The 21,954-nt window shown below is 35.0% G+C and overlaps 2 protein-coding genes across 8 annotated transcripts in view; both read left to right on the forward strand.

Annotated features, from left to right (window-relative positions):
• LOC129247053 (ATP-binding cassette sub-family G member 1) overlaps positions 1–9,063 on the forward strand; it is a 107,670-nt gene extending 98,607 nt beyond the window's left edge. For all 5 annotated transcript variants that reach the window (XM_054885927.1, XM_054885930.1, XM_054885928.1 and 2 more), the window contains exons 9-12: positions 526–626; positions 1,957–2,112; positions 5,521–5,729; positions 8,329–9,063. In XM_054885927.1, the coding sequence (XP_054741902.1) occupies positions 526–626; positions 1,957–2,112; positions 5,521–5,729; positions 8,329–8,464 (602 nt within the window). In that variant the 3' untranslated portion in view covers positions 8,465–9,063. The remainder of the gene's footprint in view (positions 1–525; positions 627–1,956; positions 2,113–5,520; positions 5,730–8,328) is intronic.
• Positions 9,064–17,374: 8,311 nt separating this feature from the next.
• Positions 17,375–21,478, forward strand: LOC129248136 (hepatocyte growth factor-regulated tyrosine kinase substrate). 3 transcript variants are annotated; one of them, XM_054887583.1, is made up of 9 exons: positions 17,375–17,516; positions 17,726–17,810; positions 17,897–18,161; positions 18,433–18,669; positions 18,736–18,864; positions 18,938–19,048; positions 19,156–19,374; positions 19,542–20,367; positions 20,516–21,478. In XM_054887583.1, the coding sequence occupies exons 1-9, from the start codon at positions 17,486–17,488 to the stop codon at positions 20,848–20,850; spliced, it is 2,238 nt and encodes a 745-aa protein (XP_054743558.1). In that variant the 5' UTR covers positions 17,375–17,485; the 3' UTR covers positions 20,851–21,478. The 3 variants fall into 3 exon arrangements, with proteins under 3 accessions (XP_054743558.1, XP_054743556.1, XP_054743557.1); XM_054887581.1 differs by having other exon boundaries at positions 17,376–17,516; positions 20,489–21,478; XM_054887582.1 differs by having other exon boundaries at positions 17,376–17,516; positions 18,736–18,858; positions 20,489–21,478.
• Positions 21,479–21,954: the final 476 nt, after the last annotated feature.

Here is a 21,954-nt window from a genome sequence, read left to right on the forward strand (position 1 = left end):
TTTTCTTCACTTCATAAATTTTTTCGTCTGTTGTTGACGCCTTTCGTCGTTCACATCTTCTCGACCTTCTGAGAACATTTTGTACCACCGATAAACGTTGCTTTAGTCCAAAGTAGCTTCTCCGTATGACACAGTCAACATTCGGAATGCATCCGTGCACTTAATTTCATTTTTCACACAAAATTTGATAAAGGTTCTTTGAGCTGTCAACAATTAACTGAACATTCAAAATGGCCGAACTCGTCTGCATGAGTGAGAGACATGAGTACCAACATATCGGCCACAAAAATCGAAATTCGAATATACGTAAGCAGCGAAAATTCGCGATACTGTTTGAACACACCTCCTATAATTTGTGCGTAAATCCTTTTGTTGGGTGTTTGGCGGAGCTCCTCTTCCTATTTGTGGTGTGCGTCGTGATGTTGTTTCACAAATAATATTTATACACTGCATATAGTTCGCTGACTTAAGCGTAAACATAACATAACGTAACATTACTTCAATGATAATTTTTTTCTGTTACAGTGCCCCAAGAAATCAACATAATCAAAAAGGAAACATTCAATAATTGGTACAAATTAAGAACCTATTATATGGCAACAATAATAACGTCAACGCCAGTGCATGTAAGTGTGAAGTATTTATAATAATTATAGCCGATAGTCTTGGTAGCTTTGAGTGTATGAACTTTCATAGAAATCAAAACTTTAATCTTTGATCGTTTAAAATTTCTCGAAAATTTAATAAATCTTATATTTTTAAAATTCGATTTGGAAAAAAATAATAGAAATAAGAAAAGAATTGTAATTGCGTGATTTCAATTAGTTTTTCCAACACTGTATGCCCATAACAATTAAATAGAGGAAATCAAAAATGATAGGTATAATAGAAAATGCGTCCTAACACTTGCCCAGTCTCCAGAAACGATACAGTACGAATAGGAGGCAAAGAAGACATGTCGAATTCACATTCAAATGATAAACAAATTTGTAAACGTTTGGGTAAAATTGTGAAATAAACTGTAATTAGTAGTTTATTCTAAAAAAAATATTACGTTATTATTAAATAAACATACGTCCAGCAGCGCCAAAAATGCACTAAAATAAAAACTGGAAGGGATATCAATAGAAATAAAAATAAAAAAAAAATTATACATTGTTTATTAGTACTTAAACTTTATAAAAAAATGTATTTTAATTTTTCTTTACAAAAATTAATATATAAAAAATCAAAGTGCAATGAAAAAAAGTTACTCCACGGTCTGCATCGTTTCTCCTTGAAATGTTGATGGATCTGTAAAAAGTAAAAAAATTCTTGTAAAATAAAGTTGTACTTATAGTCTATCGAGCGGGATTTTTGAATTTCGAAAAATTTTGCAGTTTACGGCATTTAAAAAAAGCATGCGTTCTACGATACAAATGTCACACTTTAATTATGTTAATAAAATTGTTTAATAGAAATATCGAAAATCCGGCTCGACAGACTATAGAGAAAACACTTTCGAATATTAACAAAAAAACCGTATCAAAAAATATTAAAAACTGTATGAGTTATCATGTAGACCCTGACGGAAAAAGTAGGTTCGGGAAAAACAAGTTTAAACTTTCAACAGCACCTATGCGCATTAAATTATCGACGGGCAGTTACATTTTGTACCATAACTTTGTATCTATGGGGAATTTTTCAATCCACTTCCACAGAAATACGCCTAAAACTATAAAGAAATAAAAATAAATATGTAACCAAAAGTAATCAGAAGTTGCATAAACAGTCCACCGAAATTTCTTAATAAAATATCTAAATAAGCGATGTGTATTTTTTCTCTTCATTTTTGACAGCACAAGCAGCGGCTGTCAAACTCAAACCAAAAAAGATAGCGCAATCTTCTATTCTATGATACTTGAGGTTAAATTCTAAAATTATCTTACGGTATTTAACGATCTTTCTATTTCACAGATCATATTCTCAACGGCGTACATCACAATCGCCTACTTTATGACTGAACAGCCATTCGAAATTGAACGGTATGTGAAATTTTTGCTGTCGGCGGTGGTGGTAACGATATGTGCTGATGGATTCGGTGTGCTGATCGGCACTATATTAAATCCCACGGTAAGTAGATATATTCGAAGTTCAAAGAACTAAATTATAAGCGATCCGATAACTAAATGTACATATAATATCAAACTTGAGCTTTTACGGATAATTAAATACAAAAGTTTGGCACAGCCCTACAAGGCCCTGCAAACTCAATGGAAGTCTTAGAAAACTTCTTAAGAATAACTTTTTTGTCCTGAAGCACAATGTGTTAAGCTAAACATTTTCCTCACTTCCCTATTGCTAACCATTTTATACGACAACTGTGTTATTCAAATACAAAATACATCCTAATTAATTAGTTGTTTTAATAATCAATATATATTATTATAAAACTTTTCATGCTTAAATAATGTTATGCAAATATCTTAAACTTGGTTGCCCAAGCGAAGTTTTAGCCAAAACGATGCCGTCAATGCCACTGTATTTTCCATCAAAGCTTGTCATAATTACTGTGTATATGTTCTACTGATAAACTTAAAAAAAATGTTGAACACTGAATTAAGTGTTTTATCACTGTCTAGTCCCCTGGTCCAAATTTCCGCTTTGCGGTTTGTTCAAAATCAAAAAGACAGCATTTTATGAGACTGGCTTGCTAGTGAAAAAGGCTCGCGGTCACCATTGTACGGTGTGTGCCGACGAGAACCCCACTTGTGTGGTTTAAAACTTCAAGCAGCAACATCGCACATGCCCGAGCTTGATAAGAATTTTGCACAAAGAACCTTAGATATTCACTTAAAAAGTCTAATATGTCCGGTGTTTTTTCAAAAGCTTGATAACTTAAAATTATAATGCAAAGCAGAAATATTGTTGGAATGAATTTTTTTTTATTATAATCTGGTAGATAATGTCATGGCATAAATTTTTTGCATATGACGTCCGGCATATGTCCACCATGGCTACGAGTTACATGGTCTATTCGATCTGTCCAATTTTTGGCTACTTTTTCCAATAAATATGAATAATAAATCTAAATGAGCCCAATCAGCAAAAATGCGACGCAAACGATGGTCATTTGGCTTCTGCATAAACGTCTTCTCAACACTTCCAGCACAGAATTATTTGTTTCAAAGTGAATTTCCACCATTTGGAAGCGTTTTTTTTTTTGGCGTTAAACGTTTTTCGATTATTTACCAAACCTTACTGAACAGAAATGTCAACACCATTTGCCATTCTCAGCTATCAAACCATAGCTATCGATATCGATAGTTCTCATGCAGTTAGAAAAAAAAAATCCGATATTTCTTTTGCTGTTACGTCTCAGTAGATGGGTTTAAATGGCCAAAAACCCATTTTTTCTGAATTGACATATTTTCAACTCAGCGTGTTTTGTTAAGGGGTTACGGGTTACAAAGGTTCAAAAAAAGGGTATTTTTACTATTTTTTTTTAATATATACAATCATATATTTTATTTAAACAATTCAGCATGTCAAAGATACATATTTAAATAGTATTTTGTGAAATTTTTATTTAAAAATTCCGAAAACTCTTCCTTAACGTCTCACAAAAAAATGCTCTTGCCGTGGACAGCATAACTCATTATTGGTTCATCTAAAATCAAAAAACCAAAAATATTTCGTTAGTACATGGATAAATCTCGTTACTGGACGAAGGAAAACAAAAAAAATTTAATTTGAATTTTTGACAGACTTTGAACAAAAAAACACATTTTTTGGTCAAATTTTCGTCATGTGTTGGCTCGAAAAAATTAGTTGTAATAAAAAAAAAAATCCTTCGTTCAATAACTTGAGAATGTTATTCCAAAGATGTGTGCAAAATTTGAACAAAATCGCTTCATAACTTTTCGAGAAATCGTGTCCACCGACTTAAAAAATCGAGTCTTGAGATAAACGCGTTTAAAGTTGTAAACGAACGAAACGCTGCACTGACATGGCCTGATGGGCGGAACTTGTGAAGGGTCTATCTCGTAGAATTTTACTCGGATCAATTTGAAATTTTAGGAGAATATTTTAAACATATTATACTATTTAATAAGACAAAAAAAATCGATTTTTTGAAATTTTCAAACCCACCTAACCCCTTAACAAGATAAAATTTTCAAGTTGGAAGACGCTTACATGATGGCCGATGCCTTCGCACTGAGGTATGATTACCAACTTTTTCTTCTTCTTCTTTATTATAGGATTAAATCCTGTTCGTCAACAATTTTTGTACAAGAGATACAATTTGTTTAGATTATGTTGTATTAAAAAAAAAAAAATATTTGTTATTGATAGAGATGAATGTCAAAAAGCCATTCCAGCGTTTGCGAGGGCGCCCGGTTGGCCTCGAAGTCATCGGCTTTCCCGTTATTACGGATTTAGCCAATCTATTTTCGGGCAAGTGTAGCACGTGATGTTCCCATTCCCTTCTTCGTATTCGGCTCCACCTAACAATGTCTTGCGTGTTGCGTATACCTCTAATCTCTCTGTTCCGCATAAGAACTCTACGAGTACGTCCTGTGATTGGTCGCAATCTCGCCATCCCAACATTCTTCATTGCTTGTTGTGCTGCAGTTGTATCTGCTCGGGTTTCAACAGCATAGATGAGAACTGGTCGATCGGAATTGCCTTTTAAGCTTAGATGCTTATTTCGCCATATTAGATTGCGTAAGCATCCAGAGATTCATGCAGCTTTATTCATGTGGTTGTTCACTCCAGCTGTTAATTCTTACGATAATTGATTACCAACTTATTGTCGAATGAAATTAAAAATATTAGCTTAGGCAATCCTTGATTTTTAGCAGAATAATGTGACATGCCATACAATCCAGCAAACAATTAGACCAACATGTTCCCCCTACACAATTTTTCGGGATTATTTGATGTTGTCCTACAAATTGTGGGACTTACAGTGGTATGGCCTTCCGAACGACTGATGATTTTTATGAGAAGTTTTTTTAATGGCTGAAACATACTCAGAGGTTTGCCATTGACTGTTTACCAATCATTTGATGTTTCATGTCAACAGTGGGCATTGGCTGCGGCGTCCCAGGAATACTTTTATATTTTTAATAGAATCATAATATACAAACAAATTTTTCTTAATATATTTTTAACTTCTATTTGGACCACCCTTTATAAATAATATGTCATTAAGCGCAAAAAATGTGACGGGCTGCGGCTAGTAGTAGTCTTAAAACATTGTTTGAAGAGGATTTATTTCCATTCAGCTATTTCTGGTTCTAATAAAATTCCGTGAGATAAGAGTTCTGATAATGTTGATTTTCTTTACACAATTCATTACATCACCTTATTGGTTTGAGAAGTTTATTACAAGTATGTATATTTATTTTTTATTCGCTTTTCTGTATTTGTTTTATTGATGGAAAGCTTTATATATTAAATTAATGTTAAATTACATATTTGGCACCACCTTGTAACTACCGTTATGACTTTGTGACACAATATTTTTCTTTACAGAATGGCACATTTTTTGGCGCTGTATTGAGCAGCTTCATGTTGATCTTTTCCGGATTTCTCATACTACTCACGCACATGTCCCGCTTAATGCGTATGCTTTCGTATTTCTCGCCGATTCGTTATGCCCTGGAGGGTATGGTATTGGCGATATATTCGAATAACAGAGGGAATATTGTGTGCCCGATAGATGTCATGTATTGCCATTTCAAGTGAGTAAATATTTTGTTCCTACATACCTACATTTGAATTTAAGAAAGAACTAATTTTTGTGAAACCAATAACGAAGGCTAGCATAGTTAAAAAAATTTGAACAACTATCCCAAAAGTTACCACTACACATTGATTTTTCAAATTAAATAATAAAAAAAAGAGTATTGAATTGTACTGCTTATAATTAGAGTAATAAACAAGTAAAAGAGGAAACATTTTGGTTTGCTTAGAAAAGGATGCACACCCGAGTACATTTTACTAGAAATTACTTCGAGCTGGCTGTTAATTTTTGGAATCATAGACAATTAGAGTTATAGATTGGAACAACAGAGGGACGGATGGAAATTTAGTCTTAACATATAAAAAGTGGGCGAGGCTTTTATCATGCGCCAAGGCAAGTTTTGTTAAGTCATTATCGAGATATCAGAATTTATCCAAAGTGGGCGCCGAACAGCTATTAGAAAAAAACTTTTTTTATCGTTTGGTTTTTCACGCACGAACCCATTTGGCTACGGTGGTTGACACTGATTAATTCCTTGCTGTCGGTTTTATAGCCAATGACTGATTGGACGACCAGTTGATTCGGGCACTTGAGTATGCATCATTGTACTGTAATTAAGCACTATATACCTGTAGTGGAGGGTCTTCATAATATCGGGTGTTTTTTAAGAACTTGAGAACTTAAAATGATAACACAAAATAGACTTATTGCTGAAATGAATTTTTTTATTATAATCTGGTAGACAATTTCGGCAGGCAATCACCTACGCTGTGAGATATCAAATAGATTAACGAAATCAATGCAAGACAAGTCTTGTTGAGGCCCTATGCTCCCAAGAGAAGCGAACAAGGAAAAAAAGACATTTTCATGGCTTTTATTTTTTGAATATATATCCAGCTTATTAATGCCATGCAAACGAGTTACAAGGTTCTTTCGATAATTCCATATTTTGACTACATTTTCCAATAAATCTGAATACCAAATCTAACCAATTAGCAAAGAAGATGGCCATTTGGCTGCAATTCTTGCACGAACTGTATTTTATAGGGACATAAATCAAGATCCTTAAGCAAAAGTTAAGTTGAGAATGACGATGAATCGCAGATTTACTTTTTCAAAGGAAATTTACACAATTTGTAAGCATTTTTCTGGCGTTCAAAGATCCATGATAACTTGTCAAACATTATAAAGGGTTTTCCAATAACAGGTGTTATTTTGAATAGTCCGCTATTTCGGTAGATGCCACTTTTGAAGCTGTCATTTTTTGATACATGACAATAGAAACTACGCCATTAATAAAAATGGAACGATACACGCTTAAACAACGCACTGAAATTATTAAAATTATAATCACTATAAAAATGGTGAAAATTTGGCAGAGACGGTTCGTAAAACTCGAACATTTTTGGGTGCTCGTGAAGCACCTTGTCGGACCGCAATACAGAAATTAGTGAAAAAATTCGAGCTGTTGGGTCAAGTTAGTGATGTGAAGTATAAAACCCGTGCACGTCGTTTAAGAACAGCCGAAAATATTGCTGTTGTAGCCGAAAGTGTTGAAGAAAACCCAGGTTGGTCCATTCCTCGTCGTTCTTTGGAATTAGGCATTCGTCAAACGTCATTACTCGGTATATGGCATAAATATTTGGGTCTTAAGGCTTATAAAGTCCAGTTAACACAAGCACTCAAGCCGGCTGATCATCAACAACGTCTTGTTTTCGCTGATTGGGTCGTTGAAATGCCTGAAAATGATCCGGAATTCCATCGAAAAATCTTCTTGAGTGATGAGACCCATTTCCAACTCGTCGGCTTCGTCAACAAGCAAAATTGTCGGATCGGGCGCTCAGAAAGTCCAAGAGTTATTGTTGAAAAGCTTCTCTATCCTCAACGTGTGACTGTTTGGTGCGCTTTATGGTCCGACGGAATGGAGGAACCTAAAATTTTGAGCCGACTCCGAACGGCAGATATTTTTTTATGAGGAACTTCTTTATGGCACAAATACACCCGGAGGTTTGCCATTGCTTGCCGATGGGCGACGGCTATTATAATAGAAAAAACATTTTCTTCATTTTGGTGTTTCACGGAGACTCGAACCTAAGTACTCCGATTTCCGAAGGGTAGTCATGGGCCAACCCATTCAGTTAGGGCGGCCAAACATTACTGAACAAAAATATCAACACAGTTTTCCATTCTCAGCTGTCAGTCAAACCATAATTATCGATATTTATATTTCTTATGGAGCTAAAAAACACCCAATACTTTTGTTTGGGTTGCAATGAAAAACTGGAAAATTCTCTGTAATTGTACAGCTTTCGTTGGATTACGCGAGTAATGAGTTTTTAGAATCCTTACATTCCATTTTTATCCCTACATTCCACATTTCTTATATTTCTTTTTACGGCCTACTTAAATCTGATGCAATTCAGTCGTCACATTAAAATTAGTAGCTTTGAAAAGAAAGATCGGCAAGAGTCCAGCTTCGATTGATGTAAAAAATATATGTATCTATATTTAAATATTTTAATATATGTATATACATATGCATATATAAACATATACTAGTATTAATCAATTTCATCATTTGATTTCTTTTTTCACAGAAACGCCAACACAGTGCTACGCAGTTTCGGCATGGAGAACGGAAATTTCGGAATGAATATATTGGCTATGATTTTGCAGTTGTCGGTTTTTAAAGGATTAGCTTACATTTTGCTTAAGCGTAAGGTTCGAGCGTAAACTTTGTTTTTATGAATATACTGTAGAATTATAAAAGAAAAAATTACATATTTAAGAGTATACATATGTACATAAATATATCAATTTATTTTATGGAACATAAATAGATACGTTATCGGGGTCTTATGTAAGGTTTAAAATTAGTAAAGTTAATTAAGTAATATTTAAAAAGTCAAAATAACGTCAATATATGTAAAAAATATTGTCGAACTAGCCAAAAATTAGTTAAAACTTGAAACGATATTCTAAAAAATGGTGCCTGTAGGAATATGCAACTCATATTCCAAGCCAATCAGATAAACATACGCACATATGCAATACAAACAACATACATTATTAACTATTTAGTAGCTAAAACTGCATCAAAAGCTTTTAAACTCATATTGTTATAAATATTTACAAATGCACTAAATACTTAAATAATATGAACGAAACAAAACATATTTGTGATAATATTATAGTTTTTAAATTTACGTAAAATTTAAGTTAAATAAATTTTTACAAATATACTTACATATATTTATAACATTTACCCAACGTACCAACGTAAATATTGAATAAGAATGAAGAGAGAGAAAAATTATCATACTTAGCACAAGCATACAGAAACCCGTGCGCTGGTTTCTATCTGAAAAGCGAAAAGTTATTTAGATTGGTTCTAGTTTACGTGATATTTATTAAATAATTTTTTTTTCTTTCCATTTTAATATTTTCCACAATTAAATGCTATTTTGTTCAATAAAAGGATGTGAATCCCAAAAGCAGTGCTGTTGAGCAAATTCGTTGCTTGTTCTATCGCTCTTCATAATTTTCTCGCTCTCAAATCATTGGTGTAGTTTTTTGATTTTCACCAAAATATCGCAGTCCTTGGTTGATCGGCAAACAAAATTTTAATGGAAAAAGGGGACGGAAATGTAGGAAATGTTATACATTTTGAGTGGCATTCAAAGGCAAACCAATGAAAAATATTATAATATACTTTGTTTTTAAAATAGCCGCCAAGATGAAAATGTGTCCCGTCATGAACTTCTGTTCAATAAATAATCGTACATTTTGCAAAAGCACAGCTGGGCCTTTGAAAGTTAGTTTTCTATTTTCAATTATAAAGCGATGCATTTCGTGTAGCGTATTTTAACAAAAAAGTTCTGTGCGTGAGGCAAATAATTTGTTATCAAGTTTTGGTGTTCATGTAGCCAAAAAAACTTGCAAAGTAGGGGAAAGTGAGAGAGCAAAATGGCATTTCATTTTGAGGGGAAGCCACAAGTTTTTACTGGATCGCTTTTTACTTGTACGAATTTGCAAATGAGAAAAGGAACTGATCGTAAAGTAAAAATGAACACGAATTCAAATTTGCGAATAGGATCAAAGTTGTAAATTTCAAAAATATGGTGACTCAAATGGAGAGTGTAAGTAAATAGATATAAAAGCATACACAATTTATAAAGTTTATTTGAAGGCAAATATTAAATAAGAATCGGTCAATGATATGGAGGTGCATACTGCCTAGCCACAGCCTCAAGCCACCAATGCTGCAGTTTCCGAAATACAAATGAAAAGCATTGAAGGTATCTTTTTGCGATTTATGCTTGTTCTTCTTGCAATATATTTATATACATACATGCATACATAGACGGAGCCAAGGAATATATGAAGACATCTGTGATGACGATTACACTACAATTGTTAATGAAATGTTCTTCATCCGACAGCGGTAATGAAATGGAACAAATTATTGTGGGCAAAATAAAATCAAGCGATGCTAAGATCGTTATTTTGCATCGTATCTGCTTTATTTTTATTTTTTTAATTTGATATGAGGTAGCTGAACTGATAAACAATTTAATCAACTGTTTTACGTTCATGTACTTTTTTTGAAATTTTTCTCTTTGACAGCGGATTCTCGGAAATTAAGTTACTTGCAAGTTACTGGATAATTTTTACATGAACAGTCCTAATAATAGTCAGTGTCAAAAAAACTTGTGGCAAAAAAACACCTGTCGGTCGCCTACATTTAACTTTTTTTTAAGTCTACGTGGGTCGTTTATTTTTTAAAAGTAGTTCCAAAAACATTCCTTAGTAAAATTAAGTGTTTTTTTTTCATTTTATTTTTGCACCATTGCTCATATGAAGGGTTTGTTTGAACTCCGATTATACGTCAGGAGGACTTTTACATGAACGCAATACGTGAAAATGTGAAAGTTCGAAAGAAACTTGTAAACTAGAACCAATGATGAGAAAATAACTTTCAGCGTATCAAATTACGGCATTCCCAAATACTTAGATATAAAAGTTGCTCGTGCTTTGAAGACTTGTGTCGTTTGTGTGATAAGACGTTCGTGCCTACATACTTACTGCGTGCGTCTACTTCTGCATACACATATACAGTGCACTCGCGATAACTCGAACTAATTAAAACAGGCGCTGTTCGATTTATCGAATTTGTTCGACTTATCAATTGAGTGTGCTATGTTAAAAAAACAGTCATCGATATCGATTTTTTTCAATTAAATTTATTTATTTATTTACATATGGATATGAACATGAATATGTTTAAAATAATTAATTCGTTTCAATATTTTTCATCAAATATTTGGCAGTCTTTGTGTCAGTTACACAAAAAAAGTCAGCTTTAACAGAAAAGTTAGGCCGAGAAGAAAGTTGTAATGTGTGTTTGTCTTTTCTTGCCTGCAGCAATGTTGAAGAGTGTTAACCTTTGCGGGGCTTACTTGTTCAGTTGTGGCCCACTGAATTACCTTATTGATAGAGCTAACTGCCTGATCAGATGATATCCGCTCACATGTCTCAGTTGTGTTGTTAAACTCAGACTCAGAATCACTAGTTTCAATTATTACTTCTGTGTCGGTAAATTCGGCACCACCATTCCATTTGTTAACTTCATAAAGCGTAAATTCGACCTGTAAATTATGTTTTTCATGTTATGTTCTTTCAAGATGAGTCCACTTATTGGGTAATTCTTTTTTCTTTGGGACAGAAACCATTTGTATAAAGCGGCTTTCATTTTAGGAAACTCAAAAGCTTTTAAAGTTCTCCTCTTCCCAGGACCCAAAATCGTGTTGTTTACTGCTTTTAAAATTGCCTTGTCTTTCTTTTTTATAAGACTTATGGTGGACTTGGCTACCCCATATTCCTTCGCTAGAGAAGTAACACTACATCCACGTTTAATTTTGTTAAGGACTTCAGCCCTCTCTTTTAATGTTAAACACTTCAACCTTTTACGATCCATTACTCACATGCACTGATACACTACAAATGACAAATTTAAAGCAATTTGGTCAATGCAAGATGTTGTTCCCAGAAAACTAACGGGATATTAACGTCGAAATATTCATATGGACAATACACTAGTATACATATAATTTATATACATATACTATTACATATGTATGTATGTACAAAATGTACATGTTTGAAAAGAATGTGTGTACAAATAAATTTGTTTTTTTGTTCGAGTTATAGCGCTTTAATATTGTTCGAGTTACAAACTAGTCAATAGGGAAAAAAATGTGTTCGAGTTAGCACGTCGTTCGACTTAGCGGCTATTCGAGTTACCGCGAGTGCACTGTATTTATATACCATATGTTTGTATGTGTTTATGAATACATGTAGTAGATATACATAGTTCTAAATTATACGAATGCATTAAGGATTTTTTCTTGAACAGAAGTGGAAAAATGTGTTGCCTTATTTGAAGAAAGCGAGTAGTTATAGTTAAATAATTGTGAAAATGTTGTTTAATTAAATTTTTTATCTGCACTGAAATGTTAAATAAAATTAGAAGAGTTAAAAAAAATTTCAACTTAATGTGTTTGTGTTTTATTTCATCTCAGAAAATGATTTCAATAATCATGTTGGTGAGTGCGTAAGCAAAACCAGAATTAATGGAGCTGATAAAGAACCCTAAAGACTAAAATTTCCTGTCCTGTGTAAAAGAAGCTGGTTTCGGTCAGAAACCAGAATAACCAGGTACGTATCTTATGGATTCCAGTGCGCAAAGGAATTACTGGGAACGAAATGACAGATAAATTAGACAGGGCAGGATTGACTTCCATATGCATATTTTGTGACCTAGGAAAGGGTAACCTCTCCTCTCTTATTCAGGCAGTAGAGGAAAGACAAAAAAAATCATACTGGGACAATCTTCCGAGTTTATCGCAATCAAAATCAATGACAGATGGCTTTGAATTAAACCGATTTACAGATTGAATGGAATTAAATAAGAATAATTTTAGATTCATCACAGGAATTCTAGCAGGGCATTGTAGATTGATTTGATTGAAGATAGAGCTTATTACATAATTTAGGAATATTTTCCAATGAAGTCGTAGTTTATTTAGGGAAGAAGATGAAGACGCTAACCATGGTGCCCAGCACTGATTGCAAAGCTGGACAAACACCTGGGTAAACATATTTTACTAGAGGAGGAAATAGAAATAGGATTGAGGAAGTTGGACGCAGAGAAATACTCTGAATCCATAAATGGGCACATTAGGTCTTTCAAGTGCCTTCGCAATGCTAAATCCCCTTATATTAATAACTAGCAAACCCGGCCCCCTTCGCTGGGCACACTAAAATAGAATAGATATGGTTTAGAACAGAAAATATATGATTTTCATATTATTTATTTCTTTACTCTTTATTCAAGCGCTTTGGCATAAACAATATTTTTTATTTTTCTATTTGTTTTTGAGTAAATATAAAATATAAATTGAAAATCAGGAAAAAAGAAGATTGTTTTTAAATTTCAAATCAACGCATATGAATAACTAAGAAACAATCGTCTTTTTTCCTGATCATCCATGAATTTTTCGTTTCAATTTATATGTTTTATTAAGCATTAGAGCTTTTTTAACCATTATCCATTTATATTTTTCAAAAAAAAAAACGAAAAAAAATTTTTTTTTCCACGAACACATAATTTCATTCGGATCTCACATTAAATTCTCAAATTTCGTAAGAAATTATTCACTGTTCCAAAATCCACTCCAAAAAAAATCACAAACAATTTTTACATGTTGCACTTACGTTTTTTCCTTATGGCATCCAAATCAGTAAGAAATATTGACACATTGTAACTCACACTGTCAATTTGACAGTTCAGTTCCGCCCCAAGCGTTAAAAAAGTAAGCGACATTATGGCTGGCTCAAAAGAACGCTGTACCCGTTGCCACTGCTTCGAATTACAACCAAACTTTACGAAACCTATTTTCAATACTTACTTAGCAATGTGCGTAAGTTTGGTTTAATTCGGTACAAAGACACGGCGGGTCCACGTTTTGGCGTATATCTCGAGACCCTAGTCATCAATAGGTATGAAAATTACCCCGTATTAAAGCACTTATCAACAGCTTTCATTTGATACCCATATTGTACATACACAACCAAAGGTTACCCGGGTCCACGTTTTGAACTATATCTCGAGACCCCAGTCACAGAGCGGCATGAAAAATACTCTGTACTAAAGCATTCACCAACAGATTTCATTGGATACCCATATTGAACATACACGTCCGAAGGTTACCCGGGTCCACGTTTTGACCTATATCTCGAGACCCTATCTACTAATAGGTATTCAAACTATACGGAAATGATCTTCAATACCTACTTAAGAATGTGTGTAAGTTTGGTTTAATTCGGTTCAAAGACACGGCGGGTCCACGTTTTGGCATATATTTCGTGACCCTAGTCATCAATAGGTATGAAAATTACCCCGTATTAAAGCACTTATCAACAGCTTTCATTTGATACCCATATTGTACATACACAACCAAAGGTTACCCGGGTCCACGTTTTGAACTATATCTCGAGACCCCAGTCACGGAGCGGCATGAAAAATACTCTGTACTAAAGCATTCACCAACAGATTTCATTGGATACCCATATTGTACATACACAACCAAAGGTTACCCGGGTCCACGTTTTGACCTATATCTCGAGACCCCAGTCACGGAGCGGCATGAAAAATACTCTGTACTAAAGCATTCACCAACAGCTTCAATTTGATATCCATATTGTACAAACACATTCTAGGGTCCACGTTTTGGTCTCTATCTCGAGCCCTATTTCCAAAATAAAATATAATCCATGTTACTCGTGGATGATGTAGCTTTCGAATGGTGAAAGAATTTTTAAAATCGGTCCAGTAGTTTTTAAGCCTATTCATTACAACCAAACAAACAAACAAACAAAGTTTTCCTCTTTATAATATTAGTATAGATAAAATGGATCTTTTTTAGAACTTATCGCAGATTGAGTTTTAGCTCATTTTCGATTCCAGAAAAATTATGTAGAATATGCAATATAAAATTTTAAATCAACTTTTTCCTATGAGAATAGAACTTTTTTGATCATTTTATATAGGAGAAATTTTGTTGTTGTTGCTGTTGTAGCAGCATAAACATTTCCTGTGCAATCACGGGAATGTTGCTGGAGTGACAGTCACTGGCCAGATAAACATTCGAGTCGCTCCGGTAACATAGAACCGACTGCCGTGGGATTTGTGACCGAAACATCTTTTGATAATGTGAAATCTTTTGTATCTAGTGGAGATTCTCCCAGTCCATAGAAGCTAATTTTGCCCTATTCACTAAAAACCTATATAACTACAGCAATGGATCAAGATGCCCTAATTGGTGCCGTTTATACGGACTTCTGTTCTGTCCTTGCTTATTTATTTATTACTTACCTTCAAGACCCACGCCACAAATAGGAGGAGGACCCAAAGAGGGTGTACACGACGATTATTATTATTAAATTAATACTTTGCAAATTAATTTATAAAATATATTTTGGGCGCTCGGTTACTGGACCATTTTGCATCGCAAGCGTGTTTAGTTGCATGCAACAGGTTGTGTTTTTTGAAGGGGTCGCTTAGTACCTTCATCGTACCTTCCTTTCTGCAGTCTGAATTATAGTTAGATTGCTGCTGTAGCTCGAGATGGGACAGTCCTTTAGAATGTGTTCTATGCTAAGAAGTGTATTACACCAGTGGGTTACACGGCTATAATAGACGCGCCAATTATATAATCCACAACATACCGCTTTGCTAAATTTTCACCTATTCCCTAATGGGAGTTATTTTATCCGAAAAATACCAAATTAAAGATTTGTGTTTAATCTTAGATTATGAATTAATATGTAGACTTTGTTACTTGCAAAGTTTCTTCAATGTTGGGGCTTATTAAAAGAAATTTAGAAATATTAAAATATGTGTTAACTCTTAATCACTATATGTTGCTTTGATCCGACCCATCCTTGAGTAAGGAGCGGGATATAAATGATTCATAATGCACTGGTCCAATGGTACAATGGCTCCTTTTTATCATATTTGTGTACAATATTCTGTCAAGAAACAAAGACTACATTGAAATTGAGAATCACTTCAAAGGGAATTCAACTTTAAAATTTTGTAATCGTTAGTCCTTTTCAGGTACTTTTGGTGCATGTAATCAACGCTTACGATTTGAAAACTCAGACTAAGCCTTAAAAAATCGCTCTATTTATTTAGCACGAATAGAGCTTGCGTACATTAATCCCTTCATCATATACATACATATCTGAGGGCAAGCTAAATATTTTTAAAATGTATTGGGGTCGGGTTTGGTATAAGGTAACATGGGCAATTTTAGGCAAATTATAATGAAACTTCGTGGAGATTGTGGGAGTGGCTCAAGCACAACCTTTATAATTCCCAATTGTTCCGGAAATAATAGTTTAGTAATTATTTGTTTTCAAAGTGCCCTCAGGAACTTTACTATAATAATATATTTTTTCTAAACTTCACTTAAATTCACTAATTATACACTCACACGCGTACTTTTACTTAATTTTACATTTGTATTCCACCGCCGTAGCCGAATGGGTTGGTGCGTGATTACCATTCGGAATTCACAGAGAGGTCGTTAGTTCGAATCTCGGTGAAAGCAAAATTAATAAAAACATTTTTCTAATAGCGGTCGCCCCTCGGCAGGCAATGGCAAACCTCCGAGTGTATTTCTGCCATGAAAAAGCTCCTCATAAAAATATCTGCCGTTCGGAATCGGCTTGAAACTGTAGGTCCCTCCATTTGTGGAACAACATCAAGACGCACACCACAAATAGGAGGAGGAGCTCGGCCAAACACCTAACAGAAGTGTACGCGCCAATTATTTATTTATTTTTTTTATTCCAAATATTTAAATGAAAATTAAATGCAAACGCATTTACCAATATTATCACTTTCCAATTTCAAACGAGAATAACAATTCTTTGGAATTGACAACAGTAAAGGGTTGCCGGATGCCTGCAAATGAAAATAAAAATATGAACAAACTTGAAGTATTTCAGTTCAGTATTGATGATGGGGATGGAGTTTTGTGTATCCTTACCGGAGAACGTAAATTCATATTCATATATTCATATTTATTCATTAATTAATTAGTTAAGCTTGGGTATTCATATATTCATATTTATGAATTTACGTTCTCTGCCCTTACTACACTCATATGATGTTTTAATTTTTGGCTTAATGATTTTAACGCAAAAAGCAAAATTAAAGCAAAAAATCCTGCAGATTTACAAACAACTTCGTTCGTATTTGAGGTGTTTGGCAACACCGACTTTAATAATAAATTATTTAAAAACTATAAGCCTCCAGAGCGTGCGGTTTTCAGTTTTAAGATGATGATACACCCCTTTATCTCCCCTTAACAACCTCTTCGTTTAAAGCGTTTTACATTAGACTAAAGATTTCCCTTTTATTATGCTCATACTCAAATCTACGATAAATTGATGTTTTGCTATCATTCTTGCACCTAAGGTTTTCTAATTTTAAAATTTGCTAATTTTACATGCATGGCAACTACCCAAAAGGCATTACTCTTATCAATCTATTACAATTTATCAAATGTCATTTTAACATCGTCAACAAACGTCAAGTTAGAGAAAACTACAAGGCAATTTTCACTGAAACAAAAGCAGAAATAATTTTTTTATTGAAGAAGTATAAATTTTGCACAAATAATTATGTTTAAGTCAAGCTTTGAAAAAAATCTTGGTAAGTTAATTACTAATATAAAAATGTGAAATGAAAGGTGTCGCAAATGACTCATCCAACGTAGTGCAATGATAAGAAAGACAAAACTGTAGTCGGGTGGGTCAGCGAACTACATTTTCACTGCTGCGAATGCAATATAATTTGCACCTTATTTATATGTAGTTGTAGTTATAGCTTTTTTTTATTAACTGTCCAATTATGAATTACAGAAAATGCTACCAGCCATTTGCGACTGGAGCCCGACTGGCCTTCAATTTTACTTATTTGTGATGAAATTAACCAAAAAGATGTCATGTAAGTGCAAAATATATAATGCCCCTCCTGCAATTATCACATATTTAAATGCGCATTAATTAATTTCTTTTCACTGTGTATTTTAGGGCTAAAACTGCCTTTGCTGCGATTAAGAAAAAAATGAATTCACCCAATCCACATTCTGCTTGCTACGCACTATTGGTATTGGAGAGTGTTGTAAAGAATTGCGGAGCACCGGTTCATGACGAAGTGTTTACCAAGGAGAATTGTGAAATGTTTAGTAATTTCTTGGAGCAGACACCGCATGAGAATGTGCGTCAAAAAATGTTGGAACTGGTGCAGACATGGGCATATGCTTTTCGTTCGTCTGAGAAATATCAGGCAATAAAGGTTAGTGTTGATATGAGCGAGTGTAAAGGGTAAAATGAACGAACGTTGTGCACTATGCGAATGAAGCGAGTAGCGTTAAAAATATTGATAGAAACTTAATTCAATTAGTGAGCTGCGAACAAACACGGTCGAGCGGGTTTTTTGTTTGGATAAAAAATATAATAAATTTATATAAAAATGAGTTCCGAATCGGAGTTAAGCTTGGATGAAGAAGTTAATTTTAAATGTAACTATACGAATACTTAGTAATAGTCCTAAATTCTCTTTCTAGGATACCATGACCATATTAAAAGCTAAGGGGCACACCTTCCCAGAACTAAAGGAAGCAGACGCCATGTTCACTGCAGATACGGCACCAATTTGGGCGGATGGTAAAGTGTGCCACCGTTGTCGCGTTGAGTTTACGTTTACCAATCGGAAACATCACTGCCGCAATTGTGGACAAGTGTTCTGTGGGCAGTGCTCGGCCAAGCAATGTCCGCTGCCTAAATTTGGCATTGAAAAAGATGTATGTAATGGCAGTTTATATATACATTTTATTATTATCAACTAAAACTGCGGCTTTCTTAAATAGGTACGTATATGTGACGGCTGTTATACTTTGCTGCAACGACCAAATTCAAAACCAGCACTGCGCGCCGCTGAAAGTGACTTGCCTGCGGAATATCTTAATAGTTCACTATCGCAGCAAGTGCAGGTGAGTGTGAGTGTGCCATGAACTTCAAAAAAAGATTTCTTATAAGAACCAGAAATTAGTAATTGAACTTTACTTATAGACACCACCGCGCAAAAGCGAGCAAGAACTAAAAGAAGAAGAAGAGCTGCAGCTAGCTCTAGCGCTGAGTCAATCAGAGGCCGAGGAAAAGAAGAAGCAACAACAACAACATGTAAGTCAAACTTTATCTTATCGAGCAACCGAAACAAAAAACAAAGGGGTTTTGTCACAATCGAAGCACTTACGCGCATATTTTTGTATTTTTTCCGATCATTTCAGTCATTGTCTGCTTATCGTTTGCAACAACGTTCGCCTAGTCCTGAGGCACCGCCAGCACCGAAGGAATATCAGCAAGAGGAAACAAATCCAGATTTGGCAAAATACTTGAATCGCTCTTACTGGGAGCAACGCAAAGTGAACGAATCTCCATTGGCAAGTCCATCGGCACCAAGTCCAATGCCAACACCACAACCACAGCAGGCACCAACTCAGCCAAAGGTGATTGTTAGTCATTATTGAGCTGGATCTGTAATGCACTTCTGAGTGAATTTTAAAGCAATTGCCTGAATGAAACTCACTTGAAAGTGAATTACCGAATCTACCTGTATATGTACAACAAAAAAAAAAATATATATTTCTAAGTCATAATATTTACTTTTCTTCAGTTAGCTGACGAGGTACAAATTGACGAGTTCGCGGCAAATATGCGCGCCCAGGTGGACATATTTGTTAATCGCATGAAATCGAACTCCAGTCGCGGTCGTAGTATTTCAAACGATTCTTCGGTGCAAACACTCTTCATGAACTTAACTTCGCTACATTCGCAACAACTTTCCTACATCAAAGAGATGGATGACAAACGAATGTGGTATGAACAACTGCAGGATAAATTGGCGCAAATCAAAGATTCGCGTGCTGCACTGGATGTGCTGCGCCAGGAACATGTAGAGAAGCTGCGTCGCCTTGCCGAGGAGCAAGAGCGCCAGCGACAAATTCAGATGGCACAGAAATTAGAGATAATGCGAAAGAAGAAGCAGGAATATTTGCAATATCAACGTCAGCTTGCACTGCAACGCATACAGGAACAGGAACGCGAAATGCAACTGCGTCAAGAGCAGCAGAAAGCTCAATATCTCATGGGTCAGACCGCTTTCCCATTTATGCCACCCGGTGCTGTGGCTGGCCCACAAAGTTCACCTTCGCATCAAATGAATAATGTTTATAATCCTTACGCCTTTAATCCTAATTCACCGGGACCAATGAGCGCAGGCGGTGGCGCTCAATTTAATGCACCTGGCGGCATGATTAATGCGCCAGGAGCACCTCCTTTGGGACCAAGTTCCATGCAGCCAGGGATGTATGCGCCAGGAAGCGTGTTGCCAAATCAGCCAAATCAACATCCAGGGATGATGTTGCAGCAGGGGCCGCTGCCACCGCAGGGTATGATGCCAGGTGGACCGCAAATGAGTGACGGCATGTCGGCTGTGCAAGGTAAGTGGCAGCATTGCAGATAGTAAATTCACATTTCTCTTAGCTTTTTCTGAAATAATAAAAATATTTGGATATTTCACCGCTTGGAAGAGTTTTTAATTATAATTAATTTACATTTTAGCTCAACAACCACCGAATCCGGCTTTAGGATCATTAGCACCGCAACCACAACAACAGCAACATATGCAACAACAACAGCATCCTTCGCAGTTGGCTCACGTTATGCTACAACAGCAAAACGTACTGCAAAATCATCAACCCATACAAACAGGCGTTCAAATGCCACCACAAACGGCACATCAATTACCGCCACAACAACAACAACCAACACAGCAGCATCAACAGCAACAACAACAACAACAACAAATACAGTTACAAGCAGTTGCCGCTGCACCGGCACCACCACAATCGGAGCCGGAGCCGGCGGCACCGCCAGCCGCACCCGAAGAACCAGCTACAGCGGAGCTAATAAGCTTTGATTAATTTTATTAAAAGAAAAAGCAGGACATTAAAAACAAATTTAATATTATAAATGTTATATATACTCGTATGCGAAATGAATCATTCCTTGAGCGAAAATCTAGAAAATAACACGAAATATGTAAACTGTATTGCTATTTGATAAGATTTTATTATTTTATGTATGCAAATAAGAGCACGGGTATTAAAAGTGTATATTAACAAAAATTATATTTATAACCAAGCGACTAAATATGAATACTAATCAAATGATCGGTGAAGTTTCTGGTTAGGATCATTTCATCGCAGGCTGATACTGATCGTTTTTGTTTTTGGTTTTTTATTTTTATCTTCATTTTCATTTAAACATTTTTTAATTTTCTTCTTTTACTCAATTTATGGAAAACGCTAAAATAAATATATCGGACTGTTCAAATAAAAAACTACCAAGAATTGTTAGTTCAAAAAATTTTCTATAAAAAAATATCGTTTAACCCTAAACAAAGGATTCTGGCGTTTATTCCACTAGCATGGAATGCAACTTTAGTAAAATTCAATTAATTCTTTATGTATACAAAAATAAACATAAAGGATAATTTTAGAAATGTAGGAATATAAATTGAACTAAAAAATATACGCAATTGAGAATTTATTTAATTATATATATAAATGGCGCTTGTACCCTTTATTGGGTGTTTGCCGGGCTCTTCCTTCTATTTGTGAAAACCGTCTTCTTGTTGTTTGTTGTTGCCTTCCGAGGAACGACCACTATTAAAGGCAATTTTTTTTCTAAGGCTAGTTACAAAATACCTATACTGCGCCTGTCTGGTTTGTCTGGTTGCTTGGAACTAGTAATACGCAGTGGCTCCAGATATGCCAAAACACTACAATCGGGACAGCCACGGGATATCTTCTGATGCCCCCCCTACAACACCTACATAATGTGGAACAAATACTCAAATGCTCAGCAAATTCTACTCGGGTGGTACCGTAGGCTGCACCCATGTAGACACCTGCTAGAACCTGAGCCGTCTCCCATGCACGTCAGGAGGCATCGCTTCAATTATTCCGACGAGATGCAAGACAAAACGAACCGACAGCCACTGGACCGGACAGTGTCTAGACATA

Source organism: Anastrepha obliqua, chromosome 5 (genome assembly GCF_027943255.1).
Source record: "Anastrepha obliqua isolate idAnaObli1 chromosome 5, idAnaObli1_1.0, whole genome shotgun sequence".
In the NCBI taxonomy this organism is placed as follows: Eukaryota; Metazoa; Arthropoda; class Insecta; order Diptera; family Tephritidae; genus Anastrepha; species Anastrepha obliqua.

What these genes read in the sequence shown, in the direction of transcription:
- LOC129248136 (XM_054887581.1), top strand. Translation starts at nt 17,486, where the DNA reads ATGTTTAAGTCAAGCTTTGAAAAAAATCTTG. An exon ending in ATTAACCAAAAAGATGTCAT is followed by an intron (nt 17,811 to 17,896) that starts GTAAGTGCAAAA and finishes TGTGTATTTTAG; the next exon opens with GGCTAAAACTGCCTTTGCTG. An exon ending in CGGCATGTCGGCTGTGCAAG is followed by an intron (nt 20,368 to 20,488) that starts GTAAGTGGCAGC and finishes TTTACATTTTAG; the next exon opens with CTCAACAACCACCGAATCCG.